This window comes from Patagioenas fasciata, chromosome 1 (genome assembly GCF_037038585.1).
Source record: "Patagioenas fasciata isolate bPatFas1 chromosome 1, bPatFas1.hap1, whole genome shotgun sequence".
Taxonomy (NCBI): domain Eukaryota; kingdom Metazoa; phylum Chordata; class Aves; order Columbiformes; family Columbidae; genus Patagioenas; species Patagioenas fasciata.
In genome coordinates this window covers 15,719,285-15,738,112 of record NC_092520.1, presented here as the reverse complement: position 1 = coordinate 15,738,112, position 18,828 = coordinate 15,719,285, and the positions used below count along the sequence as shown (strand labels likewise).

The window sequence follows — 18,828 nt, the reverse complement described above, 5'->3', positions numbered from 1 at the left end:
AATATTGCATTTACTGAGAAGAAAAATGTACAAATATAAGAACAGGTACGAAGTCAAATAAGAAAAGCTTAGTTTATATTTTTAACCTTAAGTGTTCCCTGTTTCTCCAGTATATTTTGAGGTACCCATTCACTGTGCATTACTCATGTATTCTGAATTTCAGATTAGGGACTAGGAGGGAAATTTTCTCCTAGCACAGAGAGGAATGATACAATTCAGACATCATTGGGTAGAGTCGGGGTAGTAGTAGCATTCATTAAATCCAAAGTAATATTTTTGAGAGGTTAATATATTTATATAATTTATATAAAATCTTATATAAAATTAATTAGGCAAGTTTCTATAATATATAATTTATAAAATATATAAAGAATAACATTTTCAGATTAAAATTACTCATCCCCTGCCAGTTTTTTTGTCTGGTAACTTCCAATAGCTTGGAATAAGTATCCTATTCATTTATCAATTGTATTCTACTAGGAATTGAGCTTACACCCTATCTCAGACAAAATTTGTATCTGATCTGTTCATTCACATTTTTATGCTAATATTATCAGATTTTTGTGGACTGCTTATTGGAAATGCTGTAGAAATCTGGCAGTTCTGGCTTAACGTGAGATTTGTTTTGAACAGGGGGTGAAGAACAGGACAAACAGGCTATGATAAAGCAAAACCAGCCGGGCTTCTGTCTCTGCAGCAAGAGGCTCCCATCGATGCCCAAAATACCATCATGGAACTGGTGTCGCTGCCAATCTTTCTCCTTTCTATTCACTTCCTTCATTCCTCCGGCTGCCTGCTGCCACCAGGCTGGGGATGCCCCTGGTAACCTACTTCCTACCTCATTAATCTATTTTTCCATGACCAGTGATAATATATTTTTTTTTAAATTTTATGGCAAACAACACTACAGATAGCATCTTTTTTGCTGTTACATTTCCCTGTGAGTGCACTGGCTCCTCAAAGGGAAAGTGTAGCTATTATTTTTTAGCTTAAAGTAACAACAAGATGTCAGAGGAAGTTATGAGAAAATCACACCTTACAATATCCCTGTAAAGATGCTTTATGGCCAGAATTTCAAAGCTAGCATATCTGGAGGTTAATTTTAGGGTAGAGTGATTAAGAGCTGTTGCAGGCTCCTGGGGTTGTGATGAAATGAACATTTTCCTTGCATGGATCTTTATTTCTACAACAAACTACACCCTCTTCTTAACATTATCTGTTTCTGTGAGCGGTTTTCAGGACACATTTTGGTCTGCGAAATACTGAACATAGAACTGGGGCTCTGATCAATGGCAAACACTTCTGTGGATGAACACAACACCAGCAACTACAACTAATAACAGAACTAACAAGGCTACTTGACCAAGGAATAGCTCAGCCAGAGTTTCTCAAAACCAAGGACTAGAAAGTCTGTGCTTTTTACTGACATAAATAAATTTGCTTCTTTGGAGTTCATATTAAACACAAGGAACAAGGTCTTTTACGTCTTTCCATGTCTAGTAAAAGGACTCATCTTCAAATTGTCATTTCAGGTGAACATAAAAACCGTTTGTGTAACTTGATGGTTTTACACTTCAGTAAACAATGTTTTCTCAGTCTGTTAAAAAGCCCAGAATTTACACCAGTTTAGACAGCCTTCTCATCTTTTAGAAGATCTCATTTAATTAAAGTGGTGACCTCTTATTTTCCATACTCAATACATTGATTTCATTTATAAAGGGCATGTAGAAATGCTAAACTTCAGTGATGAAATTTAATTTTCTCTGATTCACTTAAGAAGCTGAGCAACTATCATGTCTCAGGGCTACATCTTCCTTTTGCTTCCTGTTGTTTAATATCCCACATCCAAATCAGTGCCTAGCAGGCTTGTGGCTTAACTCTGGCTCTTTTTTATTGAATACTGAGTGATAAATTAAAATCTGCTGATGTTTAAATTGAGTGTTTGCATGGCAAATCTCTACTTTTGGGTTCCTTGACTTTCTTTTTGCTGCTTCCAATCCAGGCTCATGCTTCCTTTCCTAAGAATTTGGAATACCTTAGCCCTTTTTGATCAGCTAAATGGGAAACACTGGGTTTGTCTGACACCTTGAGAGCAGTTTACTATTCAGACAAGTATCCAGACCCAAAGGTACAAATGTGAGAGTCTTCTAGGTTTCTTGAGAAACAATGACCTGGCATTTATTATACTTAAACAATACGCTTTAAGGGAACTTTAGAACTGGAAGAATGAAAGAATATTGGTCCCTTGACAGTTTTAAAGATGAATATCTTCACTGGATCTGATGCAGCTGTGCTGATGTATGGCATTCAAGTATCTGAGGCAAAACTCAGGGTCTAATGTTCTGGTTCTTTAGCCCTTGGCCAATTCAGAAACAATTGGGTTTTATTGCCATACAGCATCTGGATAGATCTGCAGCTTTCAAAAGGTGGCGGATCCTACCTTGGTCTTTGCTTACTAACATCACAGGACACCTTCCTTGGCATCTTAGCATTTCTACTGCATTCTTGCCAGACTCATGGATGCCCCCACAGCTGATCCTCAACAGCGTACCCTATTCTTCACCAGGCAGTGAAATTTGTCACACACATATCTTACTCTCTACGAACTATGGAAAAATGCTACCTTTGCCACACCATGAGATAGTAATTTGTTTTCAGTTTAACGAAGTAACTCAGCCATTTTCAATAGTAGACGTTCACTCTGCTGTGCAGCAATAATGCAGCCCTCCTGTCTGCCTCCTTAGATGCCCATTCTAATCCCACTGATGAAGACTGAGGAGGGTTTAACCATTAATTCAATTTCTGGAAATATTCATTGAAGACAAACATTGTTTTGCCTAAAATTCTTAAAATTAGGAAACAGGCACAGTAAATCTTCCTCTAGGTAACTGTTTTCCTCAGATGGTACAGCATAAATAAAAAATTATTACTTAAAATTATTTTATCCAATGAGAAAATCTGATCCATTAAATATGAAGACAGAAAACACTGTAAGACATGATCTGCAAAGCCCAGCCACGAATGTCAACACACAGCAGAGGGAAAGAGTTGTTTCAACACTGACAAAAACCAAAGTATTTTGCTACTATAGTATATTTTATGATTACACAAAAAGTCCAAAAAGATTTTTAGATTAGAGCTTGGTAGCAATCTAAAGTTATACATGTAGTTAAAACTACAAAATTACTACAAAAACACCCACAAGAAGCTCCATATTTGCATGTGCATATTTTAATACATTTTTAAGAAAATGCATTTTTCACTGACACATCTGTTTTCAACAAGCAATCTTCGTGTTGCATAGTATTTTCATGTCAATTTGGATCTCCAAAATTCACTTGCAACTTCCCTGAGGTTCTATCCAGTTTTCATTTTCGTTTCTATATTTATTTAGGATTCACAATTTTGTTAGTTTTAATGCCTCTGAAGAATTATTGACTATTTCTTTCTGAATTTCAGAAATGCTAACATCTGTGGAGTATCACTGGTTGCAACTTTCTACTCTCCAGCCAGCAAACAAGACTTGTTGCAATACATTGACTACCATCAATGTTAAACTGCTAGGGAGTCATCTCCTTCCACCTCACACCATCAAATTCAGCTGTCTGTATGCAACTGCTTCACATATTTATACGAAATATTTATTTCATATATGCAGATAATTGAATACCATATTTTATACAGCACAACCTTTATTTATTTTTCTTGAGGCTAGACAATGTAGCTACAAAGCCACTTTGAGGCAGATATTGGGTCTGGGTACGGGTCTCCTAGCGAGGCCTCGAGGGACGCACAGCACGTGCCCTTTGGCACCTCCAGGTGATGCATTCATTGGAAACCACAGGACAAAACAGTCAAGGAAGTTTTTGAGGATGTCACCCAGCAAGCAATGACATTCTCTGTAGAGCATAAAACCAGAAAGCATCTCTCCTCTCTTCTTGTTTTTCTCACTTGTCGTGCTCCTGCTTACTTTCTCAGCTAAAGCTGTATTATGTTCTGCAGTTCAGTGAGCATTAGCCAAAGTATAAACAAAGAAAAATTTTAAAAAATATATTACTTCTGTCCCAGGAGCAATGATCATTTTCATGAATATAACTCAATGCCCATCTATTTCCCCTCATTGGACAATTTATAAAGATAAAAGTGTCTGAGAGCCCACTTCACTTCCCGTATCGATATTATCCCTGTGGCAACTTTAGCATCTGAGAGCAAGGAATAATGTAATGTGCACTGTGATCAGCTTCCTGTCCTTCATCTCCTTTTGTAACCATATTCCTTATTTTCTTTGCCACATACCTTTCTGTCTGCAGATGCCTTTTGCATTTACATGTTTCAAGACACCCTTGTATTTAGTAAGCCAACAATATTTACAGGGTTTTTTTAATCTGATGGTTTATCTTAAGTAACAAAACACTTGATAACAGATCACAGAGATCAATTACATTGCGGTACACCCTTGCTGAGGGGAAAAGCAAGTGTGCTTACAGTGCAGTTTCCAAAACTATGATTCCTATAATGTTTTTAGTCATTGTAGCAGAGCATATTTACACTGCATTTTAAGGATTTAGGACTGTATTCAGACCTTTTTAGGCACCCATCTTAGACGCTGCACTGCCAAAAAATCATGGCTCTCAATCAGAGTGCTTCAGATCACAGGAGTCCTTTAGATCTTTAATAAAAAGACATTAAGTGCTCAGATGCGAACATTTATGATCAGGCCAGATCCCTCGTGTTCAGTGTTTTCATGACTCAGCTGGTACCTGAAAAGTGATGATGTCTGAGAAACGCATAGTTAATGTCTGCTGGCATCCTAATTCCAGTGGAATTTAGCAAGCTAACTGGGGGTCTAAACATTTCCAGAATAGGGATGTAAAATACCAAGAAGGTGCTCTTATTTGCATGACACTATGACTTTTTCAACCTTTACACAACATGTTGAAAAACCTGGTGGGTTTTTGTAGTGTAGGAATTTCAAAATGCAGTTATAGAGTTCCGGATTTGGTTTGTTTGTTGTTGTTTTTTTTTTCGACCACAAGCTTATAAACTCTTTGAAGCAGATAGTCTCTCTTCCTCTTTGTTTATAAAAGGTGAATCCCATTTTTGGTTGTATCGTGTCCTAAGCAGTGACACTATAAAATTGCCAGGCATTGATCATCTGAAAAAATAAAACATTTTTTTTAACTTCTAAGCTCTGTTCTCAGAGTGCAGAACAATGTTGTGGTCACTATAAGAACGGTCTGTATGGACTAAGACAGTAACTCAGGTCTTCTGGTGCAATCAATCTGTCCTTTTCCAGATTTAAACATTAAGTCACTAACTTTATGGCACTGTTTATATGGAGGGCTCTTGATATGCAAATGGAACACTTAGTCTGAGAAATAGAACTTAGATTCTGCCAACCCTTAGGCCGTGCTTCAAGATTGTTTCAAGAAAAGGTGGTCAGAGAAAAGGTTTGTTATTTTGATATATGTGGTGTTTGAGGAGGCTGCACTTGTCTTGTTTCTCATATAGCATTTTTTCTTTTTATTTAAACCAACAACATTAGAAATTCTTTGAAGTGTCTATCAAAAATTTTTGCTGCTTGAAAGTGTACAGTTGAATGTTTGAATGGTCAAATAAATGCTCAGGAACTGCTTAAAAAAATAAACGCAATTCTATAGCATTACAGTGAAAGTTCTCAGTACAATTCTATTACTATTCATGTTGACATTTTATACAGGAATTGTGCGGCAAAGCAAGCTGGGAAGTGTAGCTTTTAATCCTCCCATAGTTGTTGAACAGAGCAAGGAAATAGCCACAAAAATAATTTGAGCTTGGTTGAATTTCAAAAGATGTAGTAGTGTCAATCAAACTCTCCACTGCTTTATTATTTGGTTCAAAATAGGCATATTCTGAAGTACAAACCTATTCACGCTGTTTGCTTTTTGAAATGTTTCTATTTGGTAAAAACTTATTAAATATAAAAAATATCATTTTTAGATCTGAATCTAAAATGTCAGTTTCAGTTTTTATGTCCTGTAATTGAAAATTAGCTGGGGAAGTACCATAAGAAAACTTGGCTGTTTTTGTGTAATGGTGATTGTCACAACAACAAAATTGATAAATCAAAACCGATTAATGACAACAACATTAGAATGTCAATAAATTTGATAGGGTGTAGTTTTAAATGTTCTTATTGAAAAGCTTGTAATATCATGGCAGTATCAGGGAAAGCATCCAAACAATGCGAGAATATCTGACAGCAAAACGGAATGAATGAATCACATCATCATAGAAGGGTCTGCATTAGAAGGAGCCTTTAAAGGTCACCTAATTCAACCCCCTGTAGATGTCCTGTAGGCAGGGACATCTTCCACCAGATCAGGTTGCTCAAAGCTTCATCCAGCCTGACCTTGAACACTTCTAGGGATGGAGCATGAAGATTATGACCAGAATAATATGAAGAAAATAGCAAAAGTTTCCAATGAAAGTTCATAGAATTAAGTGAAGTCAGTCAATGTAAATCAAAGTCTAATATATATTCTAAAGAACTGAAAACGTTTTCCATAAACAATGACAATTCAGCATAATTATACCATTAAAGAACTAAGTATATTTAGCAGGTCATAAAAATTAAATTAGGAAGATCTGAAAATTTGCACAATATTGAACTGCTAACAAATAATGCAAGTAGTATACACTTATATACCTAGAGAATTTACAGGTATTTACAGTCACATGGTCTTTCTATTGTAGAATTTCATCAGTAAAGTCAGTAGCAGCTGTGAGTTGGTCTTGTGGAAACTACTTGGAGCTCCTTCCTTTTCAGGACCTCCTCTTCCTACTATTTGTGGCTCTTTACCTTTCCTAGTCTTGAAGCAGCAAGAAGGAACAAGTCACTGTACAGAAACAAGTATTTGGAGCACACTTCTGAAAAGATGCAGGCCATGAATGCTCCGAGTATTTGGGGAAGTGGAAACAAGAAAGCAAGACAGTGGCAACAAGCAGGCATGACAAATAGCTGAGTAAGCATGAAAACATCACGGAAAAAGAAATAGGCATGGAGATGAACAGTGCTAGAGATGCATTTCTGTCCCTTCTGAGAAAAGGAAGGCTTGGGAGAAGGGAGAAATACAGAAGCTTGAAAAACGCAAGCTCAGTAGCCATGGAAGCACTTCAAATTATTTGTTTTAATGTCATATCATAACAGACTTGAACAGGCTTTTGAGAGTGCTCTTTTAACATCGGTTCCACTGATAGGTTTTATGAAAACATCTTTGATTCTTGCTGCTTGGCTGGTCAAATGGTTCTTTCCTCCGCAATATCAACAGTGTGAGACACTTCTGCTCAGGAAATATTCCTATGCATAACAAACATACTTTGGTGTTTATCACTCTGTTGAACCTCCTAAACGTATATACAGGTGCCTACATGACATCTAAATGTTAGAACGTTAGCTATTACCACAATGATATAGTTCTTTGTTAAAAATTAAAATTAAAATTCCTACTTCTTAAATTAATAAAATATATACTCCCAAAGTAGTCTACTAGCCAGTATTATTTTGCCAAGAACAACGTAGAATACACACACACTGGACAAGGTTTGTTTGAAGCCACTGCTTCTATAAACTTGTCCTGTATGATTTCTGATGTTAACTTTCAGAACACTGAAATAATTTCAAAATGTTCTGAGGTTTTTTTTTTTTTCCCAAGAAGCTGCCTTTTTCAGTCTGAAAATATTTTCAAAGCAAAATAGCAAAAATAACTATTTCATTATCAGAGTTTTTGAAAAAATAGTCTTTTCTGAAAAGCATGTTATACTTGCAGAGCATAAACAAGCATGTAACAGCACACATTTATCTATGGATCAAAAATAACCAAAGTCATTAGGACTACTACACTAATTTATTCTTTCTAGTTCCCAACACAAGTTTATTTTAGGAGACTGCTATATGATGCAAATTATATTAAGGGTTTGGTTGTTTTTCAATTAGTAATTGTTTTATTGAGCTAAATGGGCTCTGCCAAGAAGTCAGGATTTTATACAAAATGCCAAGCAGCAATTAGTTGGTGACAGCTTCTTGGTCAGAACTAACTTGGGCTGGATTGTAACTTGCTAATGCAGGTTAATCAGCCAGCCCCTGTAAACCAGGTCCATTTTAAATGTGTTCTCATTCACCCTGACAAAGTAATTAAAGGAAAATATTAGAAGCAAAGAATGTCCTGTCTTCCAAACATGTAGAAAAAATGTTGCTTTCTTCATGTAGAGGATACTTTGAGGCACTTTGCAACGCCTTGGTTTGCTACTGGGAAAATGGATGTTATATCAGGAGAGGCACTGGGCCAGAGCTAAATCCTGAAAATTACAGTGAATGTCTGAAGGGGACGGTGGAAAACAGACAGAAGTAAGATTATACTGTAGTCACTGCGAATGAGTGAAGCTTGTCTTCTCTCTGCTTTCCAAAACACCGACCTACTCAACCTGCTTGTAGCCTGTGCACAGTCCAGAGCTGCACTTCTCAGGATGGTGAAGCGTGAAGACGGGGCACCTGCAGAAGAGATGAGACGCAAGAGATGAGAAAGCAAAGGAGAAAGCCAGGCGCGGCGGGGGGAGGTCAGACAGCGCAGACCTGAAACACGGGGAGACGGACGCGAGGGGAGAGGGGTGGGAGGGACGTGCCGGGACAGGCGGAGCGGAGGAGGAGCCGCTGGAGAGGGTGCTGGGGAACTGCTGTGCTCGGACCGGCTGCCCCGCGGAAGCAGAGCGGAGCGGCGGGCGGCGGCGGGGGCGCCCGAGTTGGCAGGCGGAGAGCGGAGAGCGGGGGGCGGGAGGGACGAGCCGGTGTCCCACAGCGGCAGCGCAGCCCCTCGGTGAGGGCACGGCTGGCGGCGGGGAGGGGCGGACAGGGGGCGTGGAGCCGGCGGCCGAGCGGGGACGGCGGGGCGCAGCAGAGGGAAAAGCGGAGCGCGGAACGGGGGGCACCGAGCGCCCGCACGCCACCTCGGGAGCCTGGCGGGGACCCCGCTCTCCCGCACGCTTCGATCGTTTCTCCCCTCCAGGCTTCGCAGCCCCCGGCCCCGTTTCGCCCCCATCCCGGCGGCGAAGGCCGGGGCTGAGCAGCACCATGTGAGCGGGACCTGTGCCGCCGCCTCGGCGGGCACGTCCGGGATGTGAGGAGCCGCCCGAGCGCCTGCAGCCAGCGCGACCGTCCCCCGGGCCGGAGAGTCACCGCTGTCCAGCGCTGCCCCGGGCCAGCATGACCGAGGTGAAGGCCAAGGAGGCCAGAGCGCCTCCGCCTGCCAGAGACGGGGCAGTCCTGCTGCAGGGCCAGCCCGACCGAGACCCTTTCCGCAGGGAAGCGGAGACCATCGAAGTCTCCCTGGACCGGCTGCTCTACCCCAAGAGCAGCGACGAGGAGGAGGAAGACGAAGAGGAGGAGGAAGAGCCGCGGCAGGAGCCGGGGGAGGAGGACGACCGGGATTCTCTCTCGTACCGGCCGGGGAGCGGCTCCCTCTCGGACAAGGACTCCCTGGACAGAGTCCTGGACACCTTCCTGGCGCCCGTGGTTCATGCCGGCTCCGCCGTGCCCGCGGCGCCCTGGTCCTTCTTCGGGACGGAGGCGCCCGACGCCGGGATGAACCGCGGTCCCTTGCACAAGGCGAGCGAAGCCGCCCCGGGAGCGCTCGAACCCTCGCACCCCGCGGCGCGGCCCGCCCCGCTCTGGCCGGCCGGCGACGCCCTGCCCGCCGCGGCTAAACCGGCGGAGGCTCGGGGCAGTGCCGAGGGTCCCGCCGCGGCGCCCAAGGGCGAGGCCCCCGTGGCGGCGGGGCAGGAGTGCCTGCACGTGCCGCTGCTGCCGCTCAACTCCGCGTACCTGGCGTCGCGCACGCGGCAGCTGCTGGACGTGGCCGAGTTCGAGGGCGGCGGCGGCGCCGCGGGGCCGCGCTCCTCGCCCCCGGACCTGCCGGGCTTCGCATTCCCGCCCGCGGAGCCCAAAGACGGGCACTTCGCCTACGGCGACTTCCAGCCCGCCCTGAAGATCAAGGAGGAGGGTCTCGGCCTCCCCACCCCTTACCCGGGCGGCAGGGCCGCCGCCGCGCCGGGCTGCGCCGAGTACCCGCAGCCCCCGCGGGCCGGGCCGGAGCCCTCGCTGGAGTGCGTCCTCTACAAGACCGAGCCCACTCTCCTGGCCGGGGCCTACGGGCCGGCAGCGCCGGCGGCGCCGCCCGACAGCCTGCCGTCCACCTCGGCCGCGCCGCCGGGCCTCTACCCGCCCCTGGGTCTCGACGGGCACCAGCCCTTGGGCTTCCCGGCGGCGGTGCTGAAGGAGGGGCTGCCCCCGCTGTGCCAGCCCTACCTCGGATACGTGCGGTAAGCGGAGGGCGCGGGCGGCGCGACCCTGCGCGGGGGCGCCCTCGCTGAGGGGATGGGCCGGGGGGTCGCGCAGCTCCGGGGGGAGATCCGCGCTTGCTCCTCAGGACCGACCGCTGGCTCTGCGGGGTCTGATGGATGGTGCCGAGGGAAGGATGGGAGCCTCGTCTGAGTTTTTAGGCAGTAACAGCCGCGTTTCCATTTTCGGTGTTGCTGGTGCACGCCGGGGTGTAGCAGGTGTGTGTGACACCAGCACAACTTCACTGCAGCGGCACCCCCAGGTCTGCCGGTGGCTCAGTGCCGCTGATGTCCCAGCAGGTGACCGTCCCCAGAGAGGGGGAGCTGAATGTTCTGCAGGCTGTGCTCACCCTCAGCGAGACAAAATATTATCCCCGACTTGGAATAAACCCCAGTTAATTTCACACAAAAAAGAAAACTGAAACACATGTATATTGATTTGTTAGAATGAAGTGGCTTACTACGATGCCACCATGTTGTGTATTACCTAGAAACGTATGCAAATGTATCTGCAGTGCTACAGTTTCAGCGGAAATCCGTGATTTTTGGAAACATAATGATTAAGTGTGTTAGTCTTTCTTCTCTTGGAGAGAAATTTGCAAGTACATCCCCTTTTCTCAGTGTGCCCATCATAGTTATTGATGAGAATGCTGAGAATGCTACAGCTGAATGGGAAGCAACAGGTATTAAAGATTTTTCTAGCTGAGATGAAATTTAGTTATTTCCCATGTGAAAGGGACATTTGAGATTCAGTCGACTTCCATTTGATTCTGTCTCCATGCCATTCTATGTACAGGAAAAAAGAGTATTAGTCAGTATGGCTTTACTCACAGGAGCTGTTGATCTAAGGAAGATTAATATTTTAACACAGTTCCTAGACTGTACCTTTTGTCCACAACTTTTTTGTTTAATGACTAGGCAGATGTTACAAATGTGCCTTTTAGCCTAGTAGAGGTAAACCTTTAAGCAGAAAGGCAGATGTGCTTTGTTTTGTTCTTGTCCTTTGGTAACTTGATTACAAATTTTAAAATGAAGTTTTGAATATAAAACTGATTAATACAGGTAAGTAGTTAACTATTGCAAAACTGGGTATTTCATTTCTCTCAATTCTTTCTCTTTTGAAGGCCAGATACAGAAACCAGCCAGAGTTCTCAGTACAGTTTTGAATCGCTACCCCAGAAGATTTGTCTCATCTGTGGTGATGAGGCTTCTGGTTGCCACTATGGAGTACTTACCTGTGGAAGCTGTAAAGTCTTCTTTAAAAGGGCAATGGAAGGTACTATGTGATGCCATTTTTCCTAGTTATTTCAAATGTACCTCTGTAGGCCACTGCTAAGGACATACCTTTTGTTTATTGCTGATGTTTAAAATGTTTTGACTAGCAATATTTTTTGTTTTGGTAACTCTGTTTAAATATTACAGTGAATACCAACTAAATCATTTATGAATTGATTTTGCTAATATTATTTGTTTTACTTTCATTACTTGCTATTTATTATTTACTGTTTACCAGTTACTCTTTCCAAGTAGGCAGTTTCATAAAAACCTTGTGTATTACACTATTTGTTTTAAAAACTGTAAATACTATTCAAAGGAAAATTTTGCATATATGGACTAATGATCAACAGATAAGAATTTATTTTGGCTTCATTCTGTTTTTGAATTAGTGGAATTTTTCTTACTTGCAAGATGCAGAATTTGGCTTCCTGAGATTTATAGAAATATTTCAAGTTTCACTGAACTATTTCAAGTCATAATAATAATAAATGGGTTTGACTTCTGTTCCAAATAGATGTTAAGTTGCAAAGTCAAGCTGCAGGTTTAAAAAACCAGTAGGAATACCTATGCTTATTCTTTTATTTTTGGATTATATTATATGCTTGTCCACTGAAGTGTTGAATTTGAATATAAGAGCAGATTGCTTTATGTAGTTCAACTGAGGAAGCAGTAAAACAAATACTTCTACATTTTATGCTTTGTCTCCTTTTCTGATTTTTTATCTGATCCTGTCGAAACTAGGATGTTCAAATTTCTGCTCCATATGCTTAAAAACATTTTTACAATGTATAGGATTCCTTAAAATAATAAAATTGCATAATGTATTTTCTTGCTGTGATACATAGTTTATTCAACTTTCGTAGGGTTTATTGCTCTTCAAATGAAAAGGAGAATATTAGAAAACTAAAAGCTTAGCAAAATAATGTACTTAGAATTTTTGTTTCATTGTACTGTTACTTTCTACGTTAAGCATATGTGCATGTTCTTCCTTTAACATACTAGATACTAGCAAAGTGATAACACCAGACTGGGTGGGCAAGATGGACTTCGGAGCTAGTGCTGCATTTTCTCTAGTGCATTTAATGGGATTTGTGAGAGAGCCATTAGAAACATACATAGTATAAAGTAATTTATGAGTGCCATTATTTAAAATAAGTTTTATTATTCACTTTTCATCTATATATTAATATTTTAATTTTTATTTGATTCTGTCACTTTTTAATTTAATCTCTTTCCTAAACGAATATCATGTTGTGTTTGTGCAGTAGGTGAACCTGCTCAAAAACATCTTCTTACTCTTCAGCATGAATATTTTAATGATAAATAATGAGAAGACATGTGAATTAGTAGAAGCAATATCTTAAGGTTATTTTCACTGATTATTTAATCGAAGTCTGTACTTGAAGAATCTTACCAGATTAAGACTATAGATACTCAGAGAAATAAGTGATCAGCACAGTTACACAAACAAAATGCATAGCAACCTCATACTCTCAGTTTTTAAATGTTTCCAAAAACTGAGAGTATGATGAGGAAGTATGTTTGGGTTTTTTGGTTAGAGTATTCAAAGAACAGACAACTACTTCAGACTGCCTGACTATACTAACTAAAAATGCAGGTTTTCTAGTCTTATGGGAAAGAATAACAGGTATGAGCAGCGTGGGCATGAGTAAGATGAACAAATACAGTTAACTGTTTTTGTGGAGAAAGTGCAAGTCTACAGAGTTCCTTAAGGAGATTAACTTTTTTTTTTTTTAATGGAAGCACAGGATATAATAACTAGCATTGAAGTAATCCCATTTATGGCTAGATAGTTTATTTAATTTAAAGTACTTTTTTGTTTATTTCTTATGAGAAATAAAAGTGACAAATTACTCTTCTGTAAGAAGGAACAGAATATTTTTATTGTAAATGCAATAGAAAATAGTGTTTAAATATTCACTGTGGCAATTATATGAACTCAAAACATTTTTCCTATGTAAAATGTCCTCCTGCCCATAATTTCTTTGAGTGGGAATCCATTATTTAAATTTTTAAATTTTTAGTACTACTACAGACATGTGGGGTTTTTTTAATAATAATTCATGCAAATAAGAAGTAAAACTTTGTGAGTGCAAAATCATGACCAAAACTTTACTTTTCATATACTTTCCATAAAGTACTGATCACTATCAGAAATTAAAATGATTGGAAATAGATGGCTTTTGCTACTTCTTGGATTTTCTGCATTTTGGGATCTTTTTCATATGTTGTGAAGTTTTCAAGTACATAGATAAATGTCTATTTTCTATTTTAAGTATCTCTGTAATCTCCTATATGTTGGCTGTTTCAAATTTAATAGCCTATGTATTTTTTTTCACAGAAATCTTCCTATTCGTATGCCTCTATTTTATGCTACTCTAACGTGTGGAAAATGCTGCATTAGTTAAATCCTTCCTTGGGGATAAAATGGGCCATTATGTTATCCAGAAAACTCAATTTCCCATCTCTGATCTTTTTGAAATAATATCAGAGTCTATTTAAAATACTCAGGCTGAACAATCGTTTGAGACTATGTGGGTGAACCTAGAAATGTGTCTATACTAAGTCTGATTTAATCATGCATTTGACTATAGTTAGCAGATACACAGCTTAGCAATAAGCTAAAATTGTGTAAGGATCACTAAGATGGAAGTGTTGACTTAGAAATGAATTATTTTAGAATGTTTGTTGGCAATAAATTCTTAAATATATATAATGTTAGATATTTTCTGTCTTTTGGGTTCTTGGCTCTGCATATGTGCCTATATATGCAAAGGATGGTGCGAATACAACAAACGTATTTTACTCGAACCTACTCTTGAAGTAGGTTAAATAAAAATGAGAATCCTTTTTTTGGGGAAACTAGTGTAGCAGATAGGAAAAAAAGTCAGTGCTGGAAGTGGGGAGGAGAAAAGGGAAAAAGATACAATTTTTTAGGAAACATTTTTTTGCATTTATTGTACATTTTCTGTTGGTCCCTTACAAAGAACTGATGTACCAGTCTGTTGATTCACTTAATGTACAAACAAATCACAAGGCTTTAAAAAAGCGCTTCAAAGATCTCCTTTGGGTATAATGAAAGTAACAAAAACTACTGTTATTTATATTTGGTTAAGAAGTTCGAAAAAACAAAATTGGATTCAGTGTGCTGATGGGGTGGTGCCATTCCTGTCAGTGACCTGAGAGTGACAAGCACTTTAGAGGTGGCAATGAAAAAAATTTCAGAAATAGTATTTTAAATGCTTTCAAATATGCAGAATTGCTGTATTTGCAGAGTAATTTGCAGTTGATGATCCGGCATTATTTAAGTGCTACCAATATATCTTGTTCATGGTAACAAAACTGGGTTATGATATGACTAATGGTGCTTTAGGAGTATGAAGATTAAGGCATGAACTCTTAATGTTTTAGCAGTAAATTGTCAAGTGGTCATTAATAATGTCTTAGAAAAATATCTTCACGTAAAACCATGCAGGGCAACCGTGATCAAAATGCTTGTGTAACATAGTAAAATTTCTATCCTGAACAGGAATCCCCTGTGTAGAGTTTTGGAATTCTGGAGTTACACACATGCTAACATGTGGTTTCTTGGTGACCTGCAGTGTTACCTTTTAGTTGAAAGCATCTCCTTTTCACTAGTTTTATTGGTGAAAAATTAATATAGCCTAGATAATGAAAAAAAATCAAAGTACTGTGTTTTCTGTATGAAGTCCCACTTCTAACTTTTGTTCTATATTTATATAAAGCATTTTTATTCCTTTGCACTTTGCACTTATAATATTGACATCTGATGAAAATTCGTTTCCCAAACTTGAATAATTGGTGGCCAACATGAATACATGATATTATAGCAGATGGGTCAGAAACTAACTCTTGGTTTGTTTAAACACCTGGTGCCCTATTACAAAATTGATCAAGTGATTGTGTAGGAGATTTATCTAGTTTTAATATGTGCTTCAAGCTGTGCAGATAATAGCATAAGGGAACAAGCCCAACCATATGTAGTAGTGTGAACTTGCTTCTCTCTGAGACCTGAATTTGACAAACACTACTTGACAGAAAGTAGCGTTTCCACATGAGTTTTCACTCTGTATATGGAGACGTACCTGTGGAGGAAGGTGGAGGAATTAAAGGTGAGCTGCATCTACACATTACGAATGCTGACTGTTGCTTCAACTGGACTTTCTGATAAAGTGTATCTGACTTGTGTTATGTATAGACAGTTTTGTGATGACAGGGTGATTCACTCTGTAAATAGTGAGATACTATGCATAAGGAAAATTGCTAGGCTAAACAGTACTTTTATATAGCTTAAAAATGTAAAATGGCACAGCATGCCAGAATCTTAAAAAAAATACCAGCTACTAATAGAAAATCTTTGAAAACGGAGTGAAATGCAATACTATAGAGACCCTTTTGTCTGTGAAATTGATGAGGCAGATATAAAATGTTCCTTTTTCTCCTAACTCTGCAGGCGTTTCCAATTTTTAATCCAATTTTCCAGGCTGAATGTTGTGATCAGAGTTTGGTACAGCGTGTATTGTAAACTTGACAGTCATGAAAGTTTCATGAAGTAGAAAACATATGATCATTCAAACATAAAAACACACAAAGCAGACACACGGCAAATTGAGAGACAAAAATACTTTTCACTTAATATATCAGAGTTAATATTATTAAAGCTCTTTATTTTACACATGACCAAAATGTGCTAATGTACAGGAAGCTAAGTGCATTTCCAAATTCAAATATACAAAGTTACTTCATCGAGGGTCCTAAAATTCAAGTAGGAAATGTCACTTTTGTCAGAACAAAGAATTTGCATCATGAAAAGGGAAAGAAGGAAAATCCGCACCGATAAATAATTGTATATCTTCATTGTACTTCTGTCTTGAAAAATATTTGTTATTCAGCCACTTGACAAACATTGATTGGATGAATTGATTTGTATTAGGTACAATGACTGAGTGAGCTAAGATTGCTTTTGTTCTGGTACTTTGGCTGTTGCGCTAATGCTGGGCTTCCTACTGCTCTTATTGTGTCTTACTACTGGTTTCCTGATAGGCACAGCTTGGAACATAATCAGCTGCAAAAGTGTGAATTGCTAAAATTTTTGACTTAACTTTATGTAGTATTTTAGAAACAGGATCAAGTATTATGTTACATATCTTTTCAGGTGGAATAGAAGCTATTTCAGGTAGTGTAGAACTCCGTGTGTTAAAGAGCACCAGCAACGGTCTGCTCAGTGTTGCTGGTACTCCTCTGTTCTAACTTTAGATGGGCACAACATGAGTAACCCAAGCTGCTCATCTTAAGTTCACTTTACAGTAAATAGAGAGAAACAGGAACTTCTGGGAAGTAATTCACTGACTTATTTTAGATACCTACTTGGGATGAAAATAACAGAACTCTAACAGTAAGTATTTTTCTGTACTGAGTTTAAAAGGAGTGCCAGTGATGATGTACAATGTCTGCATTGGGTCATATGAATCTGACCCATATCACCCAAGGTAGCTAATACATTTTTGTAATGTATAAAATAGATATAAGTATATAAAATAAGTATCTAAGTATTTATAGTCAGACTGTTACCTGAGATTTAGGCTTGACGATGTCTATCTCCTTAAGCTGTGTATCTGTTACACAGAACTGATGGTGTACTAGTAAGAGGTGGTTCTATAGAAATTATGGAATGGAAAGACTTAACAAACAATCATTTATATGTGACAATCTGCCATTATCTGTAGTAATATATGGCTGTACTGCAGAGGTTTCCTGGTAATACATAGTCACAACTCTGCATGTTCGCAAGTGGCTGTTGCTTAATATCAGTTAATGTCTGAGCACATTTCAACAACCTGGAATCTCTTGCAGTTAAAACAGAGTTACATGCAGGCATTGAGATCCATGAGAATATTATCCTGTTCTCGTCCAATTGTTATGATACCATCTTCTCTTATTGTTAAAGACAATATTTGATTTGAGACTTGTTGCACCAAGCTGTAGATATTTACAAAGTGAACATCCATATATGGACCAATCACTTTAAAGTATTAATCAAAATTAGACAACTGCTCAAGATAGACTGGATCCTAAAGTGCCTATTTTGTGCCCAAGAAGGGAGTGTATGCTACTTGCTTTGCTGGATGTCCACACCTCAGAGTCTAGTTAGTAAAATGGATCCCCTCTTCAGTTTTTTTTTAGTAGTTGGTTGCCCATTGAGAGTTTTGAAAAACAGACAACAATATCTGATTTTTTGGCACCTTTTTCTGCTACTCATGCTTCTCTTTACCTCTATTACTCTTAGACTGAGTGACTCTGTCCCACTGGTTCAGTTGTAGGACAAGTCAAAGAAAAGAGGAAAATATATATGAAAAAAATCATCATGGTGATGTGCTGCAATATTTTTACGGAGATCAGAATGATGGGATGACTGAAATAGAAATATAATGCTTCTTATGTTGGTGGAAGAATACAACACTCAGGGATCAGAAGTAGTACAAATGGTACTTTAATGATGTATACCTCTGAAATAGTTGGAGTGCTTTAAAAGTAGGCTTTGTGTTCAAGTCTCAGGTTCTGTATTTATAAGAAAGAGACCCCTTACTGACAAAAAAGCTGTCACTTCCATCATTTTCCATATTTGTACAACTGATGTAGTTAACTACTTAAAAATGGTAACCGAGGAGAAATTGTGGCACAGTCACAGTGCCGTAAAAAGAACTGGAAATACTGACTTGTAAGAGCCAGCATCTCCTTCCGAAAGATGTTAGCTGTGGATAATTTCTACTGTTTTCAGTTCCTGTATTTAGTCTCAAAGATTTTATGTCTTTCAAGAAGTTGCAGTAGTACAATTTAGGAAAACAAACTGAATACGAAATTGTAATCCTGATTTGGTAGTTCATTATGGTTTCTGTGGAACAGGATGTAATTTAACTTCATTTTGGTGGTGTTGGTGTTGTGATGGTTTTGGGTTGCATGGGTTTTTTGTTTTGGTTTGATTTTTTTGTTGTAAATGATGGGACAATGAAATTAAAGAGATTAAAAAGACAGGATTGTAACTTTTAACTGTGTCCAGAAATGAACAAAAAAGAGGATAGCTACATTTAATTGTTGTGATTTGTAGATGTAATAAAAACCGTGTGCTCAGGTTGCCGT

At 39.6% G+C, this 18,828-nt stretch overlaps 1 protein-coding gene across 1 annotated transcript in view; it reads left to right on the top strand.

The window, feature by feature from the left end:
- The first annotated feature begins 8,739 nt into the window (after positions 1–8,739).
- Positions 8,740–18,828, top strand: part of PGR (progesterone receptor) — a 43,330-nt gene continuing 33,241 nt past the window's right edge. Inside the window, exons 1-3 of the mRNA XM_065832132.2 lie at positions 8,740–8,852; positions 9,042–10,353; positions 11,496–11,647. Of these exons, the coding sequence (XP_065688204.2) occupies positions 9,239–10,353; positions 11,496–11,647 (1,267 nt within the window). The 5' untranslated portion in view covers positions 8,740–8,852; positions 9,042–9,238. The remainder of the gene's footprint in view (positions 8,853–9,041; positions 10,354–11,495; positions 11,648–18,828) is intronic.